Consider the following 23,491-nt stretch of genomic DNA (forward strand, 5'->3'; position numbering starts at 1 on the left):
TTTGATTAGTGCGAAATTTTCCACATTCAACTGTAACCTGCTATTTTAAAGGAATTCTTTATAAATGTGTTCTCATGCACTTGAGCCTAAAGCCATAATTTTCAATGCCTGTGAAGAATCAAATATAGCGTTGGCAAGCCTTTAAAAAGGAAAAACCAATACATTTTCGAAGCAAAAACATCATCAAATTAATAATACTAGGTTTGATGTATTTTTAATTTACAGTGAAAACTGTAGTCCTCACTTAAAATCTGCTGGAGGGAAGCGCGCACGTGCAGCAGCCGTGGTCCTTGCAGCAGCCGTGGTCCTTGCAGCAGCCGTGGTCCTTGCCGCCGCTGCGCCGCCGTCTCACCTAGGTGGAGGTCCGCGGGCGGCGCCCAGGGCCAAAGCTCCACAGCGTGGATTTGCTTGTTAAATACATCCTCTGTTCTAGGCGCATAAGCTTTGGGGCTGGTAAATCAAAATCCTGCTATACACCGGGATCATATTCATGACAATTCTCTACATTTTACCTTCTTAAAATCAAAGACTCAATTCTAAAGAGTTAATAGAGGAATTACAAAGTAACTCTCTAGTTTGCATTTCCCATAATACTAAAATAAAGCTTTATCTCTCAGTCTAGAGATTTGCTTTCCTAGCACTGTGAAAAGCCTCTGCGAGTCTGTGTAGCGTATCTGCTTCTTTTCATCCATTCAGCGCTCTGGGCGTGGCGTACTGCAGCCGGGAGCTGCGAAGCTCCACATGACGCACTGGACCCAGTGCTCCCGCTAATCCTGTTTGGACAGCTGGCCCAGGCACTTGTCCGCCGCATTTTAATTGTTCCATCTCTCCCTTTTCTTCTTCTTCTTTATCTCTATGGCAAACTACTCAGGAATTTAATTTGTCAGTCTTCAAAAAGTAAATTTTGCCATTAACTTGTTTTCTTCACGTTAAAATGACGCTCATCATGTGATCATATTCCATAAAATCAGTGCATATTAACAATTAGCAATTAACCTTAAGTAACAGAGTACAGTATCCATGTTTCTAAATGTTAAAATGGAAGGATGGCTGTCATACCACTAAAGTTATTTGACGGACTATCGTAACACGTATGATACCATTTAGCATCCAGTCAGCTACTAACTTGCACACTTTTGGAATTTTCAAGATTAGCACACCACAAGCAGATGTCAAAACAATAACAAGTCCTATAAACCAGACACAAAAGAAGTAAGGCCACTAAAGTAAATGGGTTTTGCATCAGCCTATACAACAGTGATCTCTTTTATACTTATACTTTAATTCCACTCTCTCTTAAAATACGAAACTCTTTGTAGAATTATGAAGATAACTACAAAGCTCCCGCTTCTTTCCCGCCTGCATCTCTGACAGCCCTTAGTCGTGGATCAGTGCTGGAGAGGACACGAGAGCCCAGCAGGAGCAGCTCACAGGCCCTACCACTCTGTGAAGGGCAAGTTCCTGAAGTCTACTGATGAAGCTTTCCTGGTCATCTTCTAATCATTAACGTCCTACACTGAAGCCTAAGTCTAGAGAACCGCACAGAACCGCCTAACAGGAATTTCTGTCTGAAATAATATTTAGCCAAGAACTGAACACAGAGTCTACAACTCCACTTCGTGGTGAAAGCCCATCTACCTCAGTGAGAACGTGGAAACTGTGCTTTACCTTTAAAAGCGACCCAAGCCCTCTGTGCTCTGACGAGCTAAGGAACAGAACGAATGACAGGTCAGTGTGGGCCGAAAGGCCGAGGCCTGTGAGTCTGCATCCGCTCCCGGCCTTGCATCTCTCCACTCCATTGCCATGGACACAAGGCAGCTTAAGTTTACAAATGTGCAGCTTTCCAAACACAATGGCATGTTACATTTGAAAAGGCATACCAGAGAAGATGAATCAGTTTAACATTTTCAAGATGTTAAACCTTATTTAAAAAAAAAAAATCAGTCTCCTCACTAGAAGATTCAGAAGCCTAACTTGTGCCTGTGGTGGGGAAACCCCCAGTCTATTGTTAGGGAAGGAATGCCTTAGTGTTTAGAAAATAAGTGGCTTTTATTTGATAAAAGTGTTTGTCTTGGTATGCTCCTCTACACAAATTAAGTGCAGAACTAAAGGTAAAACAGCACATGGGAAAAGACATCCTATTTTAAAGGTGATCTTTTGGTCAGATTTTAAAAAGTACAAGTTAAAGAGGTTTTGTAAAGGTACTTTAAGAGCTGAGGGTTTTAAATGAACATTTGCCATTCAAACTTACCCAGTGTGCGTGACATCACAGGCAGGGCAGAGCTCAAGACCAAGATTGATACACAATTCCCAATGATCTGTTGAGAGAAAGTGGGAAGAATGCCAGGCAACGCAGGCGCCGAGGCTCACTGCAGACCTGGGCAGCACCCCACGGCCCCACGGCCGGCTTCTTAAGGATGCTCGCTGCTCAGTACCGACTCTAAAGGATGAACTTCTGCAAGAGCTAAAGCCCTATCTGTGGATTCTAGAAAAGGTTGATGGCACCCAGCACAAACAAAGCTACAGAACTCTTGTATTACCTTATACTCAGACAAAGCATTTTACATTACTGATACGGTTACCAGCTTCAAAAAGCTTAGCCTGTCCAGTAAAAAAGAATATATTCAACACTTCTCACTAGACTTTTATAGTCAGACTGCTACTCAAGTTTTCTTATATAATATCTACTTTTAATGTTTAACTATTGGGAATTTATTTATTTATTTATTTATTGTGGTACTGGGGTGGAACCCAGGGACTTTTCTACCTCCAGGCTACACTCCCAGACCTATTTTATACTTTATTTGGAAACAGGGTCTCACTAAGTTGCTGAGAGCCTCATTAAGTAGCTGAGGCTGGCTGTGAACCTGGATCCTCCTGTCTCAGCCTCCCAAGCGTGGGGATGACAAGCGTGCGCCAACACACCTGGCAAGAGAATTAATTTAAATAATGCCCCAAATCCAAACATCTAAACTCTAGTGATTCATTTTCAGTGTGTCTGTGCTCCATCTTTCACATTAAGAGGCTGAGAATATTGACTAATACTTACGATGACTTAACTAGACACGAGATACTTCAACTACTGACTGGCTTTAAAGAAGTCACAGCAGGACATACTGTGTGCATGAATATATGTAATAACTTCTTCCCTTTGAATTAAAGTGTGGAATGTAAGATAAAAAGACAGCATGCCGGGAGCTCTCAGCTGACTCTGTCCTGCCTGTGGGATATTTCACAAAGCTTTCATCACTATATACATAACCACCTTGATTGTTCTAAAGCGGATGACATATTGTACAAAGTCAAATTAGCCTCAGACTACAAAATGTTTCTGAATAGAATTCTTCAGTCTTACTCAAGTTATTCACATCTGAAATACTTTGTCTCTACCGCTTGTAACAACTGAGTTCTTCAGATTTCAAAGAGCGGCCTCCAGCCCAGCCAGCACAGTCACTCAGACCCACAAGAGCCCTGTCGGGCCCTCCCCTGGCTGGGGACCAGCCCCGCAGTCCTGGCATTTAGGGTGCGCGAGGTCGGCCAAGCCAAACAGGGCACGTCCTTTCCCACTCACTCAGCATTCTCAAAGCTCCCAGTTTGTGTTTGCACAACTTGCAAACCAACAGCCCGTCGCGGTGGACAAGCCCCTCTGGGTGCCCCCAAGAGGCCCGCCGCCGGTCCTGGGGCACGGGAGCCTCATCGCCTCACACCTACCTTGGTCATGGTGGTGTCATCCTTCCTGGGTGTGAAGCTTCCGAAACACCGAAGGCTATAGAAGCCGACAACTGACGACACCATCAGATAGCTGTGAGGCTCAAGGAAAACTCCCAAGGAATGCAAGTTCCCAGCGCTCGCAGCTGCCCCTCTCTCACGGCCCAGAGGAAAGCAAAACAAAACAAAAAGCCACTCCCGGTGCTTGAGGAAGGCTGACTAGTGTTTTCTTCTAGACAAGTGTCTTAGTAAATCACCACTTTACAGAAACTGGACAGAAAACTTGTGAACAGACAGAACATTCAGTTAAAGAAAGGATACAAAATCAAAATGATTTCAAGTGCAGCTCCCACAAAACCAAAAGTAGAGAGAGAGGCATTTCCTATTCCAGGCCCCTAGAGCAGGGAAAAAAAAAAAAACACTCCTCAGAATGCAACGACACCATAATATTTGGCTTTACTAAAATTGTTGTTTCAATTGAAATTTGAATTAATACATTGAAATAACATGTAGATTTCTAAAGGCCAATGAAACATGACATTAGACTTATTTTATCAGCAAATTCAGCAACTATGTTAGAAATTTTAACAAGCTATAAAGAAAATCTTATTTAACTCAAATGTAATTTAAGTACTCATCAAAATGATATGATTATGTTCATTGTTATAAAATGGGGCAATCTGATACTTAAAAAAAATCTTGGGAGAAATCTTTAAAATCTTTAAAATAGGAATAGAGTATATACCTATCTGAGGGCTGAGGTAACATACAAACATTATACAAACTGAAGTATGCCAATTGAAAACTAAGCTCAGAAAGAAAGTGAATCGATATCCTATTTCCTTTGTAACCTTGGGAATTCAGTTACAAAAGATAAGACTGTTAATGCAGATATTTTTAAAGTAATACATTTTTCCCTAAACATTATGCTTATTTCAAAACCTATATTTATCAAGACTAGATTTAGCAACTTAGTAAGACTAATAAAAAATAAAATAGAGATGGGGGTATAGTTTTTTTTTTTTTTTTTTTTTTTTTTTTTGGTGGTACTGGGGTTCCTGGAAGCCCTTCTACTTCCGGGCTACACTCCCAGACCTATTTTTACATTTTTTTTTTAATTTGGAAACAGGGTCTCCTAAGCCAGTGCGCACGGCTGGCTTCGAACCTGCGCGATCCTCCTGTCTCAGCCTCCCAACCACGGGGATTACAAGCGTGCGCCACCACGCCCGGCAAGATGGGGGTATAGTTTGAAAGTAGAATGTTCCTAGGTTCATTCCTCAGTACCAAAAAAAAAAAAAAAAAAATCCTATCTTTACTCAGAACTTGAAAAAATCCAAACAGAAAAAGTAATATTAACATATTCAGGGTTTACTACTAACTACAGATTATAGAAACCATGTGGATATGGTTTACTGTTTCACTTTTCAGCTTAAATGACAATATCAGAGATAAATAAGAATGTGTAGTGAGCCTAACTAAAAATAAATAAGCCAAGCCTTGGGAGGCTGAGATAGGAGGAGCGTAGATATGAGGCCAGCCTCAGCAACTTAGCGAGATCCTACTTCAAAATAAAACTAAAAAGGCTGGCAGTGTGGCTTAGAGGTCGAATGCCCCTGGGCTCAATCTTTAGTAGGAAAGAAAAGGAAAGGAAAAGGGCTAAAGGAGTTGGCCTTTGAATGAACAGGGTATCTTTGTCTCATATTAAAGAAAAAGGATTATGACAGATGGACACCGACAATTTCAGAGAGAAGTGATATAAGTGAGACAGTTTAAAAGTCGTCATTATGGGGAATGGAAAAACATAATAAAATGTCAAAAATTCAAATGCTACTTGCGGGATCCAAGACTTCATAGAGATATCTAGAGAGAGTGTGTCGATTATGAATATTTGGTGGTCATTACTTTCTATATGACACGTACATTAAGAAAGACTGACAGAAATTAATAACATCAACAATTTTGTACGTGTGAGTGTAGCACTGGGGATTCCACCTAGGGGCATTCTACCTCCAAGCTACACCCCATCCCTATTTTATTTTGATCTTGAAACCGGGTCTCGATAGATTGATTAGAGTCTCACTACTTGCAGGCCCTTAAACCTGCGATGCTCTGTCTCAGCCTCCCAAGTACTGGGGTTAAAGGCGTGCACCACCACGCCGGCTGCTGTTTCACTTGTTTATCTGGAACCAGGGCTTCACTAAGTTGCTGAGGCCGGCTTTGAACTTGTGATTATAAGCATGTACCTCCACACCCATCATCAAATTGTAAATGAGAAAAAAGTTAATTTATGAAAAATTCTGAGCTACACCCTCAACCCCATTTTATTTTCTGTTTAGAAAAAGGGTCTCACGGCATTGCTGAGGCTGTCGATGAAGCTGTGATCTTCCTGCCTCAGCCTCCCAAGTACTGGGATCAAGGTATAGATCATTATACCTGAACGCATGCATTTTCTTAAAGAATGTAAATAGGAATTTCAGTAAAATTAAGATAAACTCTGAGACAGAGTTCTAAAAAGAAATCTGATGCTTGAAAAAAGGCCCTCAAGATCTAAAGTAAAAAGAAAAGTCATAGTCTAGAAGCAGTTACGAAAGCTCTTTACATAAAGAATTTATACATCTTGAAGTGAGTGTTTTCACTGACTTACTGAAAGTCCTCGCGTACACACATGCAGAATACATTCACAAAAAGGCCTTGAAAGCACCGCACGTACCCTCGCCCCCTTCGGCATGGCTGTCTCATCCACCAGCAGGCAGAGGATGTTGCACGCCACCAGGACGACCGAGATGGACTGCAACAGACAGGAAGTCAGCGCTCCACCCAGCACACTGTCAAGTCTAAGTGGCCACAGGAAGGCTTCAACGAGGACAGCGGCCAGCACCAACTTCTGTCTATAGACCGAGTACACCGCCTACAAAAACTCTAGCATAAACTGCGAACCGTCATCACCTCAGGGCCTGTGACTAAGGATGATGCTACGGTCCCACTGAGTAGCTCACCAACTGGAGATCTACAACTCCACAGACTTCAGATTGGCAAAGCATCATCAGAACCAAGTTCATCTTTTCACAGACTTTGAGGAAGGGTATCTGCAACATTTCGTATTTTCTTAATTTTCAGCAAAACAAAAGCCTGAATTTCTGGAGTACTTTTTCCAGTTCCCACAAATTTCCATTTTTGCTCTATTGAGTTTTATAAATAAAAGTACAGATGAACTTTAATCGCGATGATAGAAAAGCAGTTTATAAAAATGACTTTACTCAGGAAGCTGCCATTTCAAATGCTAAAGTAAGTAATATATAATAAGCTTTATCTGTTAGCAAATAAATGCTTACCGTTTCAATAAGAAGTAGAACCATAACAGCAGGATACACCAAATTTCTCTCCCAGGCTGAAGCCTTTTTTCGCCTCTCTGTAAGAAGGAGAAACAAAAATGTCAGCAATTTTAAAAAATTCTCTCCAGATTCATGTTTTTATCCCAAGATGTAATTATTTTTCCTATTTTAAAAAACTTATTTTTACTTTCACTCTATAACTATAAAAATCAGAGTCTTAAGATCAGTTTTCTACATAAGCTCAATCTTGTAAGTCTTAAATTTTAGCTATGTAAAGACAATTCGGTGTGTGTGTGTGTGTGTGTGTGTGTGTGTGTGTGTGTGTGTGTGTTACTGGGGATGGAACCCAGGGGCATTCTACCTCTGAGCTATTTTTTATTCTTTATTTTTTATTTTTATTTTTATTTTTTATTTTTATTTTTATTTTTTATTCTTTATTTTGAAGCCGGGTCTCACTAGGTTGCAAAGGGCCTCACTAAGTAGTAGCTAAGGCTGTCCTTAAATTGCGATCCTCTGGTCTCAGCCTCCCAAATGCTGGGATTACAAGTGTGCACCACCACGCCCAGCCAACAGTTTGGATTTTTAAGGAACTATATTAATGTGTAGCTTACTCTGAAAATACATACATATTGTATTTGTTTTAGATGCATAATCATATGTATATACATTGGAATGAATAAAGTCATATAAATGCAAACGTCCTCTAATTTCATGTTCCAAGAATAAACACTTTAAGATTTCTTTTTTTTTTTTTTTTGGTGGTACTGGGGATGGAACCCAGGGCCTTTCTACCTCTGGGCTACACTCCCAGACCTATTTTATATTTTATTTGGAAACAGCGTCTCTTAAACCATCTGAGGCTGGCTTCGAACCTGCGCGATCCTCCTGTCTCAGCCTCCCAAGCAGGCTTACAAGCATGCGCCACCACGTCCAGCTGACACTTCCAGATTTCTAATGGCTGGAAGCAAACTTGCCGCTGCTGCAGTAGATGACCTCATAACCAGACCGACCCGCATGCTAGCAACAACTGGAAAAGCGAATCCGATGCTTAAAGAGCGCTCTGTGTGCAGAGACCAGAGCCACGAAGGAAAACAAGGCCAAGGGCGCGCCCTGCCAGGAGTGGAGGTGGCTCCACAGCACGCCACCTCCTGCAAGGCCCTCCAACAAGGAGCCGCAGCGACCCGGGGCAGAAGGGCAGCAGAGATCAGTGCGCAGAGGCAGCGATGCAAAGGCCCAGCCCTCAGCACATTCTGCACAGCAAGGAGCGAAGGCTGGAGCCTGGGGAGACCCCACAAAGCTGCCGTCAGAGAGAGAAGGGGGCAAGGGGCCGGCACCAGAGCGCTGCCGCAAGCCTCCATGCCAAGAGGCCAAGGGGAGGAGACCCACGCTCAGCGGCCGATGCTGGGAAGCCCAGCCATCAAGGTTTTGAGATAAAAACTAGAGTTCAAGCCGGGCGTGGTGGCGCACACTTGTAATCCCCGTGCTTGGGAGGCGGAGACAGGAGGATCGCGCAGGTTCGAAGCCAGTCACTGGCTTAAGAGACCCCGTTTCCAAATAAAATATAAAATAGGTCTGGGAGACACTCTGGGCTACAAGCCCAGAGGTAGAAGGGCTTCCATCCCCAGTACCACTAAAAAAAAAAAAAAAAAAATCTAGAGTTCATTAAAGAGCCAGGTCAAAACAGTCAGACTTTCAATGAGAACCAATGAGAAGGTATAACATAGGATTAATGACAAGTTGGAACTAGTTCAGCCCTTGTAAAGGAAAAAGAAAACCCAGAAAGACTGAGGTTGGTTCTAGGAAAGACTGTGCCTTGGAACTACGCCTCCAGCCCTGTTTGGTTTTTATTTTGAATCAAGGCCTCACTACGTTGCTGAAGACCCTGCTAAACGGCGGAGGCTGGCCGCAAGCCTCCATCTCAGCTTCCCGCGTGCAGGGATCACAGGGCGTATGAACATATTCAGCTCACAAGTAAATCTGAACCTACAAAAGTGATCAAGTGTGAATTTTAGAACTGAAAAGTACTGTAACAAAAATTAAGGATTCAACAGGTCATTTGGACAGTTAACCACAGCCAGAGAGACGGCGAGACGGAAGAGAGCCCAGTGGAAAGTCACAGACTGCAGTGTGGACACAGAGAAGAGTAAGTAAAAATGCAGCGCGCGTGGCTGGAGACTAAGAGAGGAGAGTGATGGAGAAGCAGAGTGCGACAGTGGCCAGTGCCCAGGCGGTGAGACATCAGACATGGTCAGGAAGCGTCGGTCCCCAGAAGGACGATTAGAACGCCTAAAATGCGAAAAACGACAATTAGGATACCTGAATACAAACATATGAAGCAAAGGAAACCAGAACTAAGCACATCAGAGCAAAAATGCTAAACAAAGACAAGAAGGAGTACTTAAAGGCCTTCAAAGGCAACAGCACAGCAACTAACCAGAAAGCAAGGCACTGGAATGACATCTCCATATTGCTGCGAAATGCCAAGCAAGATCTCCCAACTCTGCTAACAAATGCCCTACAAATGAGAAGGGAAAGTGAGCGCATTTTCAGATAAACAGACACTGGAGTAAAGTACCAAGAGCTATTTCTACCAGAAGCTAAGTGAACACTGAAAAACCAGATCGGGAGCATGTGAGTTAAAAGACCAGCGAAACTCCATTTCAACCTACCACACTTGGTAAAGCTTTCAAAGACCAACACGGCCAATGTTAGCAAGGGTGTGAGGCAACAGGCTGGGTACGCTGCAAAGCCACAGACACCTGGGGAGTGCGCTCAGCATTCATCTACCAAAGCCGTCCGTGCACGGTCATCCTCCACTTCCACCAGTGTGCCCTGAAAGACATATACTAAGACAACGCACAAGAATGCTCACAACAACATTATTAAACAAGTCCCAATCCATCAACAGCAAGGAGAATGCTAAGGCAATTCTAGGCAGTATGATATTTTCATTAATAAAAATGAATGAACATAAATAACTCTTTTGGGATGGGGGTCCTGGGATTGAGCCCAGGTGCATACTACTTCTGAGCTACACCCCAGCTCTATTTTATTTATGTATTTATTTACTTTTTTTTTATTGAAACAGGGTCTCATTAGGTTGCTGAGAGTCTCACTCCTTGCTGAGGCTGGTCTCAAACCTGCAACCCTCCTTCTACCTCCCAAACACTGGGTTATAGGTGTTTGCCACCACATCTAGCTCATATATAACTTTCAAAAGCATAATTCTGGGCTTTCACAATAGGACACAGATTTACCATTCAGTCTGAAAGAATGAAGCAATGCCAACTACACACACGTGAAAGAACAGTTTTCAGGCTGCCTGGCACTTGCTCGTGGAAGGGCAAAGATCCCCGCGCGAGAGGCGGGAGCGTGAGCCCGCTGGGCCAGCGTCCTGTCTTGACAGCTGCCAGACGGAGGTGCTGGGAGGAGAGACCGAGCGGGGCCCAGCTCTTCCTGCACTGAGAACATGAATGGGAGTCTGAGGAGACTTAGTTTAAGTTTGCAGAGAAAGTCCCCAAGAGGAGACTGCAGAATAGGGGAAGAGCCTTCCGGTGCTCAGGTCAGGAAGGAAAGGAAGAACCGCGGACGAGAGAAAGATCGCACAGAAACAGAGGGACTAGCACTGCGTCGCAGAGGGCCGAGAACAGTGGCTGCTGGTGGAAGGCTCCTTCGCTCCGGCACAGAGCCACACGGGGCCAGCTACCAAGCTCAAATGCAAGGCGGTGCCCAATTCTTCCAAGTAAATCAACTGCCCTCCAGATCAAAATTCTTCACTTACAGAAATATAAAAACAGACACCCAATCCACAATGTCTATTTTCCAGTCAAAAGTTGTCAAGTAATAATTTCCAAGCATGCAAAGAAACACAATATATGACCAAAAATGAGCAAAACCAATCAATCAAAACTTACCAAGAACACAGATTATTAAAAGTAGCAGAAAAAACGTTAAGTGTTATCATGACTGTATTCCTTATTTTCAAAAAGGTGGAGGACACAGACTGGACATGTTAATTAGAACCATGGTGATATTAGATAGGCCCAAACAGAACTTCTAGAGATGAAAGCTGCCCTATCTTAAGAAAAAAAAAAATACCTGGGGTGAGAGGCAGATCAGATGTACACAGGAAAAAGGTTAGTGAAAAATGAAGGCAAAGCCGGGCGTGGTGGCGCACGCTTGTAATCCCCGCACTTGGGAGGCAGAGACAGGAGGATCGCGCAGGTTCGAAGCCAGCCTCGCTGGCTTAGGAGACCCTGTTTCCAAAAAATAAAAAATAGGTCTGGGAGTGTAGCCCAGAGATAGACAGGCTTCCAGGAACCCCAGTATCACCAAAAAAAATAAAAATAAAAAAGGAAAAAAAGAAAAATGAAGGCAAAGCAATAGAAACTATCAGAGTGAAACAGAAAGAAAACAAACTAAAAAAATAAAGAAGCACCCTTCAGCTGTGGGCTAATCTGTGTTGAGCCAGAGTCCCTAAAAAGGGGGGTACAGAGGGCAAAAGGAAAAATGCCATGGAAGAAAATTCTCCACATGAGATAAAAACTGTAAATTGCCCTATGCAAGAGACTTGATGAACCCAGAGAATCAGACACGCTCGAGGGCACATCATAACCACGTTGCTCAAAGTCGATGGTGAGGAGGACACCTGGAGAGCAGGCACAGGAAGAGATCTGTTAAAAATAAGTATGGCGGACGGTCAGAAATAATGAAAGCAAAAAGTAACAAGGCAACATCTGCGAGCACTGACACCCCGAAAGTCATCTGCGTGCACGCAGAACAGAGGGAACAAATGTGCTCTTTCCCTCTCCCCAAGAGAAAAGAAGGTCTGTATCCATGACTCTGGAGGACAGAAAGTGCTAGCAGACTTCACACATTTCCTAGTGGAAGTAAGGTCTTTAATAACAAGCCGAGACTAATAAATAGGTTGAAAAGGAAGCACAGTACCTAGCTTTGTCTTAAGAGTCTTTACATCTTCAAGTTCTTGCTCCAACTCCGTCATGTTGTACTCCACCGGCGAAGACAGCCCTATTCAAAGCACAAGTATTTAGACACAGCAACAAAACTCCTAATACTATGGAACAGGCAGTCTTTTAATTAGGATATAAAAATCATTTATTGCAAATCTTGACAATTGGGAATAAAAACAAATGCTGCTATCTATGATTCAGAGGTAAGTCCATTCACATCTTTCTGTGTGTGTGTGTGTGTGTGTGTGTGTGTGTGTGTGTGTGGTACTGGGGAAGGAACCCAGGGGCATTGTACCTCCGAGCTACACCCCCAGCCCTAGTTTTTAGTCTCTTTATTTTTGAAACAGGGCCTCACTGAGTTGCAAAGAGCCTCGCCAAGTAGCTGAGGCTGTCTGGTCTCCGCTGGGATTACAGGCATAAGCCACCATACCTGGCCCACATCTTTACTATTTAAAACATCCAAGTCCTTGCTGATTAAAAACCAGATTTCCTAGAAAAAGTCTCACTTTGATAAAATTCCAAACTGACCTATTATTAATATTTTCTCAATTATGAAAGAATCGCACCGGGCATGATGGCTCACAGTTGTAATCCCAGTACTTGGGAGGCTGCGACAGAAGGATCGTGATTCATAGCTAGCCTCAGCTACTTAGTGAGGCCCTGTTTCAAAATAAAAAATAAAAAACAGGGTTAGGGGTGTAGCTCAGAGGTAGAATGCCCCTGGGTTCCCTCCCCAGTGCCACACACACACACACACACACACACACACACACACACACACAGAAAGCATCACACACTGACCCTGAAGTGAGCACCCTCACCAGCACTACTGGAGCACACTTCACTTTCACCATGACATGGGTTTTCCTGTGTATTTTATATAAGTAGGCCCAAATCAGACCCGCTACTTCACTGTTTGCTGTCTTTGTCTATGACCTAACCAACTGACAGTCAGGGCCCACTCTGGATTACCTAAATAAAATTCTGTAACATGGATGGACTACAATTCTACTTAGAATTATAAAAGAATTTTATCCTCCATTTTTTGTCACCACAATGTTATAATAAAAACTGTATATACATATCTGAGACATTTGGGTTCTGTTATTTCTGTAAGACAAATTCCCAAATCTGACTGCTGAATCAAAAGGCGTATTTCCTTTTAAGAGCTATTTAAAGTTAACCTTAACCATATTTAAGGTTAAATTCCCAAAATAATGTCATTTGCTACAACAAGTCAAATTATTGTAATAATTTATATTTCCATCAATAGCTTTTAAAAGTACCTATTTTCCAATATCTTCCCTAGCACAGGATGTAAAAACTCCAATTTTTGTCCTTGTGATGGTAAAAAATATCTTCTTACTGTTAACATTCACCTCCCTAAGTGTGACTGACAATACTTTCATATGAGCTGATTACACGGATTTTCCCTATTCATATCTTCTATTTCCCTAATATATCACTCTATTCTTTCTTGTTTATATGTTACATTCTGAAGCAGATAGAATCTCCCAGCACAACTGTGCTTTGATCAGGTCCCTTCCATTTTAAGACATTTTTCATTATGAATCTGTATTTGTCTGCTAAGACTTTTCTGCTGTTGTACTCCTAGAATTATGCTCTATAACTTTTATTATTTCATAATGACCCCTGTTGTCTTTAAACAACTTAGACTCTTTACAACTTAAGTTCTGTTCTGTGGCGAGTTCTTATTTTCACTTGCCTTGCTTATTTAACACACTGGACACACACTCCTGCCTGCCACTTTACTCTCTTTCTCTTATCCAGCTGAGTCTTACTTGAGGTCTCACTCATATCAGAGTTCATTGGTCAGAAGTGAGTGAGACTGGCTGCCTAGCTAAACAGAGCAGGAGGAATTCCTGAGACGAGCAGGGAGACTTCAGTGAAGAAAGCAGAGGTACCGAGGCTCCTGAGCTCCAGGCAGAGCAAGCAGGACCTCCTGCCCAGCACGGAGGCAGCCGCTGTGGTCACGCCAGTGTCGGGGTGCAGCGAACAGTGACAGGGAAGCAGAGGACTTGGACAGGCAGCTGCACAGACCTTACCTACGGTACCTGCAGAGCTGAAGCAGGTGCTCTCCTGGAAGAGAGAATAACCAGTGCCCGAAGCAACGATGACAACTGCGTGTGAACGACCCGCCCTAACCGGCTGTTCTTTAGAGAAGAACACAGTCCATTTGTACTTACTAAACATACAGTGTATGCATCGGTATAATTTATCTCGTTTTTATTTTTTGAAACAGGCTCTCACTGAGTTGTGGTGGGCCTCGCTAAATAACTGAGGCTGTCCGTGAACCGCGATCCTCTGGTCTCCACCTCCAGAATGCTGGGATTACAGGTGTGTGCCCCCACGCCCAGCTTACACTTGGTATAATTTAGTGCAGCCGATAGTAGACTTCAGTTTATACCTTCCGCTCTATTTGTCTTCATTTGAAGTGATTTTTTAAAAAGATTTTTGTTGTCAGAAAGTGCACAGAGCTCAGCCCGCAGTCAAACTCGTGCATGAGCTTGGTGCTGGGCCCAGGTCACGCCCCCAGGACAGTGCTGGGCCCAGGCTACCCCCCCAGGACAGTGCTGGGCCCAGGCCACCCCCCCAGAACAGTGCTGGGCCCAGGCCACACCCCCAGGACAGTGCTGGGCCCAGGTCACCCCCCCAGGACAGTGCTGGGCCCAGGTCACCCCCCCAGGACAGTGCTGGACCCAGGTCACCCCCCCCAGGACAGTGCTGGGCCCAGGCCATCCCCCAGGACAGTGCTGGGCCCAGGTCACCCCCCAGGACAGTGCTGGGCCCAGGTCACCCCCCCCAGAACAGTGCTGGGCCCAGGTCACCCTCCCCAGGACAGTGCTGGGCCCAGGTCACCCCCCCAGGACAGTGCTGGGCCCAGGTCACCCTCCCCAGGACAGTGCTGGGCCCAGGTCACCCCCCCAGGACAGTGCTGGGCCCAGACCACCCCCCCAGGATAGTGCTGGGCCCAGGTCACCCCCCCCCAGGACAGTGCTGGACCCAGGTCACCCCCCCCCCCGGGACAGTGCTGGGCCCAGGTCATACCCCCAGGACAGTGCTGGGCCCAGGTCACCCCCCAGGACAGTGCTGGGCCCAGGTCACCCCCCAGGACAGTGCTGGGCCCAGACCACCCTCCCAGGACAGTGCCTCCAACTGGGCATTTGCAAGCTGAGCCCTTCCTGCCGAGCCCGCGCCGATGAGGACCCGGGTGCCTGTACAGTGCACCACGCACTCGCTTCTCCCTGTGTGGCCATGTTGGTGACCTTGTGGAGGCGTATAATCCTACCCACAGCACTGTAACAACAGAATGCACGCCACTGCACGCCATGGAGATCACTACCCCCGCTTTCTGTTCCTCCTTGACATCCTTCCGCCCCACAAGGAGCATTATTTCATGATGACTTCTTTATTTACTTGGTTTTCTATGTATCTGTCCCCAGTCCAAACTCCCTGATGAAAGCCCATTTTCTCTAGGGTTTTATGCTCCTTGCTGATACCGTGAGTCCCATTTTTCTGAAGAGAAGCTTCTCCTTGGCCCACGTGGTCAGCCAGGGCTGCCCTTCCCCATCTCCTGGGCTGCCGTCTTTATTTCCTGCACAGCTCTGTCTTTTCTCTCTTATTTAGGCAGCAAGTATCCTCCAGTTACTTGCTAAAAACAGATGAATAGAAGACAAGTTACCTGAGACTGTACAATTGTGAATATCTGACCTCTATCTACAGCTCGGTTAAACACACAGGAATGGGGTTTATCTGTTGGGCCAAAGCTCACCCTTGGGATTCTGAAGTCGCTGCCCAACTGCCTTGCATCTCCCAGGCTGCTCGGAGAAGCCGCAGCTGTCCTCCTTCCTGGCCTTTCGTAGCCCACGAGTGCTGGGCGGTCCTGCTGCGGCCTGCGTGGGGCTTGTCCCGGTACCCTTCCTGTGAGTCCGTGCTCGCGCGCTGTGTCAGGCACACGGTGAGCCCTATTCCCTCCAACCCACGCCCTTCGAGTGTGCGCACTCTCCTGACACACGCTTTCTCCCCTCTCCCCGTGTGGACTACCTACAGCTGGAGGTGTATCTCATGTGGTTCTCCAACATTCTTCTTTCCCATTTTCCCCATTTGTGTCTTTCTGGCCTCTTTTCTGGAAAAGCTCTTCCTTGTCCTCCAATATGTTAGATAAGTTTTTACTTCTAAATTTCACGACTCCTTTCTGCTCAGAAGATATCCCATTTTTATGGAACCCTGGCCTTTCTCCTAAGTGCAGTCTGTCAGGGCAGGACCTACAGACTCATCTTGGGCTTGACCGTGCCCCTGCACTTCCTACAGCCCATGTGCTCTCGTTTGTTGTTTCCTGTGGGAACTTCCCTTACGCAGTCAGGCGAGCCTCCACCGTCTGCTGTTACTGAAGAGTGAATAACACCTGTGCCTGTAATCCCAGTACTTGATCCTCTGGTCTCAGCCTCTTACCAAGTCCCTAGGCAACTTAGCAAGACCCTGCTTTAATGCATGCATGCATGAATACATACATGGGCTGCAGGTGTATCTCAAAGGTAGAATACCCCTATACCAAAAATAAAAATAAAAATAAAAAACTTGCCAACGTGAAACTCAAGACTGTGGGTAGGCCAAGATAACAATGTGATTCTCCATAAAATAACCTAGCTGATGTCCTGTTGCTAGATCTGGAGAACCTTCCTCTCGGGTTGAAGAGACTCCCCGGCTAAGATCCTCCTTGCCTCCTTGCATTAAGCCCAGCTGCGCGTGAAGGGAGTGGGGCTGTGCTCTGCCTGCAGGCAGTCCCTCTCACTGGCCTGGCCAGAGACCCAGGCCCCACTTCACTCTCTCAGACGGCAACCCTCGCCCTTCTGCTGCGGAAGAGGCAGGTGCCTGGCACCCCGGAGGGAAGGCGAGGCTCCACTGGGGCTCGAGCTGCGTCATCACAAGTCATATAACCAGGCCTCCAGCCAGCCTCCCTGCTTCAGCGTGGGCCACTTCACCTGGCAGTGCTGCTTCTGGAGCCCTTGAGGAGTTCTAGCATACAAGTCAAGCACAGGAGGCTAAGGACTCGGCTTCCTTGACCCCACCAAATAGGCCCTTTCCAGAATGTCCTCAGGTCTGCTCAATGATTACATTTCATTGTGGTTCCTCCTCTCCACTCTTCTCCTCAAGTTTATGCTCCTCTAGATCTGAGTTCTCATCTGTGAAGTAGGATGGACTATTAGGATGCTTTCCGCTAAATCAGAAAATTCAAAGTAGGTGAAAAATCAGAAAATGATCTCATGTAATCACAAGTCTGGACACACGGCCGCTCATGTAATCACATGTCTGGACACACAGCCGCTTCCCAGGGGCTCTCAGCAGCTCAACAGTGCCATCGGCCACACTGTGGCCAGCTCAACAGTGCCATCGGGGCCACACTGTGGCCAGCTCAACAGTGCCATGGGGGCCACACTGTGGCCAGCTCAACAGTGCCATCGGGGCCACACTGTGGCCAGCTCAACAGTGCCATGGGGGCCACACTGTGGCCAGCTCAACAGTGCCATGGGGGCCACACTGTGGCCAGCTCAACAGTGCCATGGGGGCCATCAGCCACACTGCCGCCAGCTCAACAGTGCCATCGGGGCCACACTGTGGCCAGCTCAACAGTGCCATGGGGGCCACACTGTGGCCAGCTCAACAGTGCCATCGGGGCCACACTGTGGCCAGCTCAACAGTGCCATCGGGGCCACACTGTGGCCAGCTCAACAGTGCCATCGGCCACACTGCGGCCAGCTCAACAGTGCCATCAGCCACACTGCCGCCACCTGCTGCTGCTCAGTCTGAAGACGGTGCCACTCTCCCTTCCATGTAACACTGCGATTCCATTTCACTTTGATCTTCATTTCTCCTTTTCTTCCCTCCACAGGCAGTGAAGTTTATTTGGGGGTTGGGGGGAATGAATGCAGGGGCATCCTTTCTATGTTTTTATTCTGAAACAGTCTCACTAAATCACTGTGTGCTGGCCTCAACCCCTGGCCCTCCTGCTCAACTCCCAGCCCTGACCCTGACCCTATCCCAGTACTGGGATCGCAGGTGTGCCCACTGCACCAGGCTCAGGGCGGCTGCTGCCTACTCTTTTCCTCCTGCGAGGGACTCCGGTGGCTGCCTTCTCTTCTAACTCTTGCACTACATAGCAGTGCAATACACTCTAACCCACTGAGCAACTGACCCATGCCAAGGCCAAGCGCTCACGACCACTTTGCCTAAGCACCCTCATTGCCCCCGACCCATCCCTCCAATTCCTAGATTTTGCTGAGATTGTTTTTAAAAATTGGCTCAAGACTATTACTAATTTTTTTTCTTCAGCAGACTTAGAAGAGTACCAGGCACAAATTAACTGTTCACTATACAGATGAGAAATTAACGAGCGTTGCTTTTTCCCTAACAGATAAGTGATGTCTTTCGGACCATGTGAGTTCTTAATACCAATCATTAGTACCCTCTTACAACAGAAGATATTGTTCAATGATCCTTAGAAGGTTCAAATGGGAAGTCTGATGTTAAGCTACTTTTCCTTTGTAAGTTATTTTCTATGTGAAAGCTTAAGGATTTAAGAAAGCACTGTTCCTTCAAGGTTGAGAATTACTTTTGGAATTCACGTATATTGGGAATAAATCTGTACCTTGTAGGTTTCCAGGTTGGGGCAGGGTATAATTCAGCAGCACAGCGCTTGCCTGGAATGTGCAAGACTACTGAATCCCCAACACCACGTGCATAAATAATGGCAGCTGTACCTTACATTCTACCCCAATCCTTCATAAACTACCTGGCATGTATCTCTAACACTCACTTAACCTTTACGCTCTAGTAATTGTAAATATAATTCCAAACTGTATATATTCCCTCTACTTGTACAGAAGTATTATAGTAGCCAGTGCAAAGACAGAAAAATAACTGGATGAGTGTTCAGAACGTTGAAAGAGATCGGGTATCGGAATGAACAGTACTCTTGCTGCCAGCCTGGAACCTAATGAAAAGACATAAATGCCCACCTCGTATGTCCACAGAGCTTAGCACAAGTGTCCAGACTGTTCATGCACACTTCTCCAAGGGTGAAGCAAGCAGCATTTCTGAAATGCTGGGATTTTGCCTCAAGTGGCCCTGATCTGGGCCACGGTTGGAGATTATAATAAACACTGACTTGTGTACAAAAATGAGACTGCATTCCAACTGTCCTCAAATAACTACTAGATTCATCCAAAATTGCATAATATTCTCTGAGAACATTACCATATTTTTATTACATGATAATATATTAATACCTAAGTGGAAAAAAAAGTAAGCTTTTATGGGACAGGATATTTCACTGTAAATGAACAGAAGGCAACAGTGGCTACTGTGAGGAACTGATATACTACAAATAAATACAAATAAATACCGGAATTATTATTTGAACTAAAGTTGTGCCAAAAAAAATAAAGTATCCCAAAAACTGTATTATTGTTACTTTATTTCAAAATGAATCTAGAATGTTCAATGTCAGCATTGTCTAGTCAATAAGTCAAATTGGTAGACAAAACCTGTTTAGACAAGTCATGAAAAATAGAAAGGGATTCTCCAAGAAAACCACAAAGCAGCTCATTTAAGGTCAATTTAACGGTATTATTCTGTTTTTCTTCCAACCCCAACATAAGATTTCACTACCTCAAAGGAAATTGTAAGAGTATCTATTTGCATTCCCCCAGGTGATTGGCAGTTCAACACCAATTAGTTCAAAATCACACTGTTACTAGCATGCAATAAAAACACCACCTTTCATCTTTCTTACTAGGTAAGAATACCTTCGGAGCCAATAACTTTGATCAACTAAGTATTTTTGATCCTGCCCCACCCGTCTCTTTGGATTCAGGAAAACTAATAGCTGAAGGCAAGTTTTCCAGCTTTATTCTTAAGCTGAGAAACTAGTGTGGTATTGAAAATATCTGTCTTCCAAGATAACAGAATTTCCCAAAGTCCAGCATTTCTCCAGTAAGAAATAAACTGTCCTTACAGTTTAATATGTGAAACAGACTCAATATACAAGAGTCTTTATATGCTAAAGGGAAGGTGCAAATTACTTAATTTTAAATATACAATATATTTTTTAACAAATGCACACTTCCAAGTAGGCATGTGAACAACTCAAATAACCTGATGCAATAAAATTATCTCCCTAAACAATTCAGTATCTTAAATAATGCAGTGTCCTAAACTTAGTCATATAATGAATCAATTTGGAAGTAGATCTCCAATATAAACAGATTCATTTTGCATTTGTCTAAATTTAGCACATAACCAAAAAAGTTTGAGAAGAAAATCTTATCCAAGTAACTCTTGAAAATTTCTATTATATTTACAACTTTAAATTTAACCAAAGTGATTTCTACCCCAAGAATGAGAGGTCACTCAACTACTATTAATTATTTCCACCATTAGTCCAAACAACTTTTTGTTCAAGCCCAACTCTCCTGACAATTCCTAAAGCAAACAGCCTCCGTCTCCCTAAGCAGACACTGCTTACTGTACCCCACAGACCCAGGGCTGACTGGCAGATCCCAGAGAGCACAAGAAAACTGAGGCCTCCCGTCCAAGCCTCTTAGGCGCGCACTTAGCTGAGACTAACACGGTGCTATCTACAGAGGAGACAGAGCCCACACACGTAAAACTCCATGCCTGTGCCATCTGCAATGACGTATTTGTTAATAGTTCATACTGACTTCTGACATCGCCACCGAAACATGGCTGACTATGGACCCCATAATGTCAGATTTCTGATACCCAATAGTGAAAATGCGAATATACGTTCAATATTAAAGCAAGAGAGAAGCTTTAGGAACGCTATATAAGGTTATGTACAATTGTGGTTTTGTTTTCTCTCAGATATAAGTTCAGTGAATTATAGACTATCTGAGATGTTAAGGCCATGCCTTTTTTATGTCTGCTACTACCGTTAGGAATGCCATCTGCCTGCAGACAGTAGTTGAAAAGAGTAACTGGTATATATTAAATTCGTCTTCCTTTAAATAACTCTGGGTCATCTATAGTTCGACTTTTCTCTGAATCTTATAGTATGATACTTGACTTCTATTGCTCTGGTTTGTAATTCCAAAGGATCCCGGTCCCACTGCTACTAGAATAGTTTGCATCTCCTAACAGTCACTTCATCTTGCCACAAATCATTTGCTTGGGCCATATTTTATTGTCATTAAAGTAATTAAAGAAAATGAATACATTTTAATAAGGCATCCATCATTTTTTCAGCTCCTTGTACACAAATGTTTTTTGCAGATATCCCATCACTTCCAGGGTGTCTTACTGAGCCCAGGCTTCATTTCTCACAGTGGTCCAAAGTCTGAGAAATTTGAAATATTCTCCACCAGACACACACACACACACACACACACACACACACACACACACACACTTCTTAGAATGACCACTGCTAGACTTAGAAGAATGCCTAGAGAAAGCCAAGATGAAAGTACTGTTGAGGACACATGATAAAATCTGGCAAGCGCTTCCCTGTGTGTTACATGAAAGACATCAGATACGTGATGACCAAACTGCAGCCCCATCCCACCTGTGGCAGCCAGTGTTAAGAGGATGCGCCACACTGACGCAGCCTGGGTACCGCCCGAGCCACGGCACCTCAGACGCCTGCACTCTACTTAGTTATACGCAGTGGGATGCGAAGATGATGACGCAGGGAGAGCTCCTGAGAGGTGACCAAGCTCCAAGAAAAGGCGGTAGAGGACGCGTCCTGCTAGTCTCAACCCTTTTGTTTTTTATAATACAAAGGTACTGAAACCTGGCACTCAGCAAAAATGAAACAACGACGTCTTCCCTGCTCTTAAGAATAAAGAATTAATATGGGCTTCAATGGAAAAAGGCTTTTAAAAGAGATTAAAATCAAGCAGGAAAGTAATTGCTACAAAAATGATATACTAACTTTTTATCATGATGATGAAAATAGTATCTAACCAAATTGAACTGAATAATTAAGTTCAAAGGCTACAATATTTTAAAATAAATTACATTAAAAGGATTGTGGAGGTTTTGAACTTAAACAACAAAAAATAATTTCTATTCATTATGGTACTTCTAAAGTTACCCAGTACACCCATAGGCTATACACACACGAAAGCTAATTATTTCAATTAATGCTGTTGCATTACTTAAACATTTAAACATGTTAATGATATATGTATCCTCTTAACACTGGGAAGGAATTACAAAAGATTTTCTACTACAATTACTGTAATGGGACTTTCTGTTGAGCCCCTGCTCTGGGGTCCTGGGCAGAGATGGCTCTTGAGCACTCCCACTTCACAGCCACAGAGCAGGGAAACCACCTCGCATCTGTTCCGGTACACGCGGTCCCCCAGCACTGGCTGTCTGCTGCAGTTCCCACGGCAGCATTCCTAAATAGTCTCCAAAAGTGTGTTATTCTCTCAAAACTCAGACTCCCCCTTCCTTCCTCACTTCTGTGGCGAAATGACAACTCTCCAGCACATGTTTTCCATCTGAGGGCAATGAGGGGAAAGGTCAGGAAATGCGGTGAGGCCAAGTGGCATGTTTGATCTCTCCACTGATGAACTATAGGGAATGGAGTACCAGACAGAGTGAGTCAGAGTCACAACAGGTGACAGATGGAGGATGGGGTGCTCCAATGTACGGTATGCAAGAGCTTGAGTTGTGTGGCAAGGAGCTTCCCTGTGTGATGGGAAGGTCGTGAGCAGAGCCACCAAAATCACAGATATGACAGGCGCCGTCAGAGCCAAAAGCGACCATAACTAAAACTAACCTTCAGGATCTCTGACGCGCTTCTTTATCTAGCAGCCAGTAGCTGGCAGTACTGCCCCCATGAGAGCGCTCCCAAATTAAACTTTTAGCGTCACTTTTGGCGTCGTCGTGTCCGAGCAGCGTGCCCCTTTTCACCTCAGACCTTCACGGGAGGGCGGTGAGGCCGGGATGCAGCGTCCCTCTGAGGAGTGGCCATGGTGGTCTGCCGGCCCCCAGAGAGCCGGCTGTGCTGGCCACAACTCAACCCAACAGCTCTTCCCAAGTCCCCTTCACCAGGGCCCTGTCACTCTTAAGCCTCTGAGAAGTTTGCTTTTTTCCCTTTAATTCTCTGACTCTTGGAATTAGATGTTTTTATACTGATTTAAATATGTAACATACACATACCATTCAGTCGCCTCTGGAGCGCTTCTTCTTCTAGAGTTATAATATAAATTTGCTCATCTAGGTCTTCAAGAATCTAAATTTAAAGATAAAAGTATTCAGTTATGTGACATTATAAAAGTCATGCTTACTGACAAAGCTATTTGTTCTATTATTTTACATAATATATTCACTCAAATAACTAAGTGCCAAAAATAAAAATGCCTAAAGTATTTTGTCTATAGATATGTTTTGCATACTTTTATTATTTTAATGCTTACCTAAATATTAATT

General features: G+C 44.4%; 1 protein-coding gene across 3 annotated transcripts in view; it reads right to left on the minus strand.

The window, feature by feature from the left end:
- Positions 1-23,491, minus strand: part of LMBR1 (limb development membrane protein 1) — a gene marked incomplete at both ends in the record, with an annotated part of 138,912 nt that overhangs the window by 18,303 nt on the left and 97,118 nt on the right. For all 3 annotated transcript variants that reach the window (XM_080701133.1, XM_080701132.1, XM_080701131.1), the window contains 7 exons: positions 2,252-2,318; positions 3,712-3,802; positions 4,030-4,103; positions 6,419-6,496; positions 7,041-7,117; positions 11,988-12,068; positions 23,222-23,294. In XM_080701133.1, the coding sequence (XP_080557259.1) occupies positions 2,252-2,318; positions 3,712-3,802; positions 4,030-4,103; positions 6,419-6,496; positions 7,041-7,117; positions 11,988-12,068; positions 23,222-23,294 (541 nt within the window). The remainder of the gene's footprint in view (positions 1-2,251; positions 2,319-3,711; positions 3,803-4,029; positions 4,104-6,418; positions 6,497-7,040; positions 7,118-11,987; positions 12,069-23,221; positions 23,295-23,491) is intronic.

Source organism: Muscardinus avellanarius (assembly GCF_963383645.1).
Source record: "Muscardinus avellanarius genome assembly, chromosome: 9".
Classification (NCBI taxonomy): domain Eukaryota; kingdom Metazoa; phylum Chordata; class Mammalia; order Rodentia; family Gliridae; genus Muscardinus; species Muscardinus avellanarius.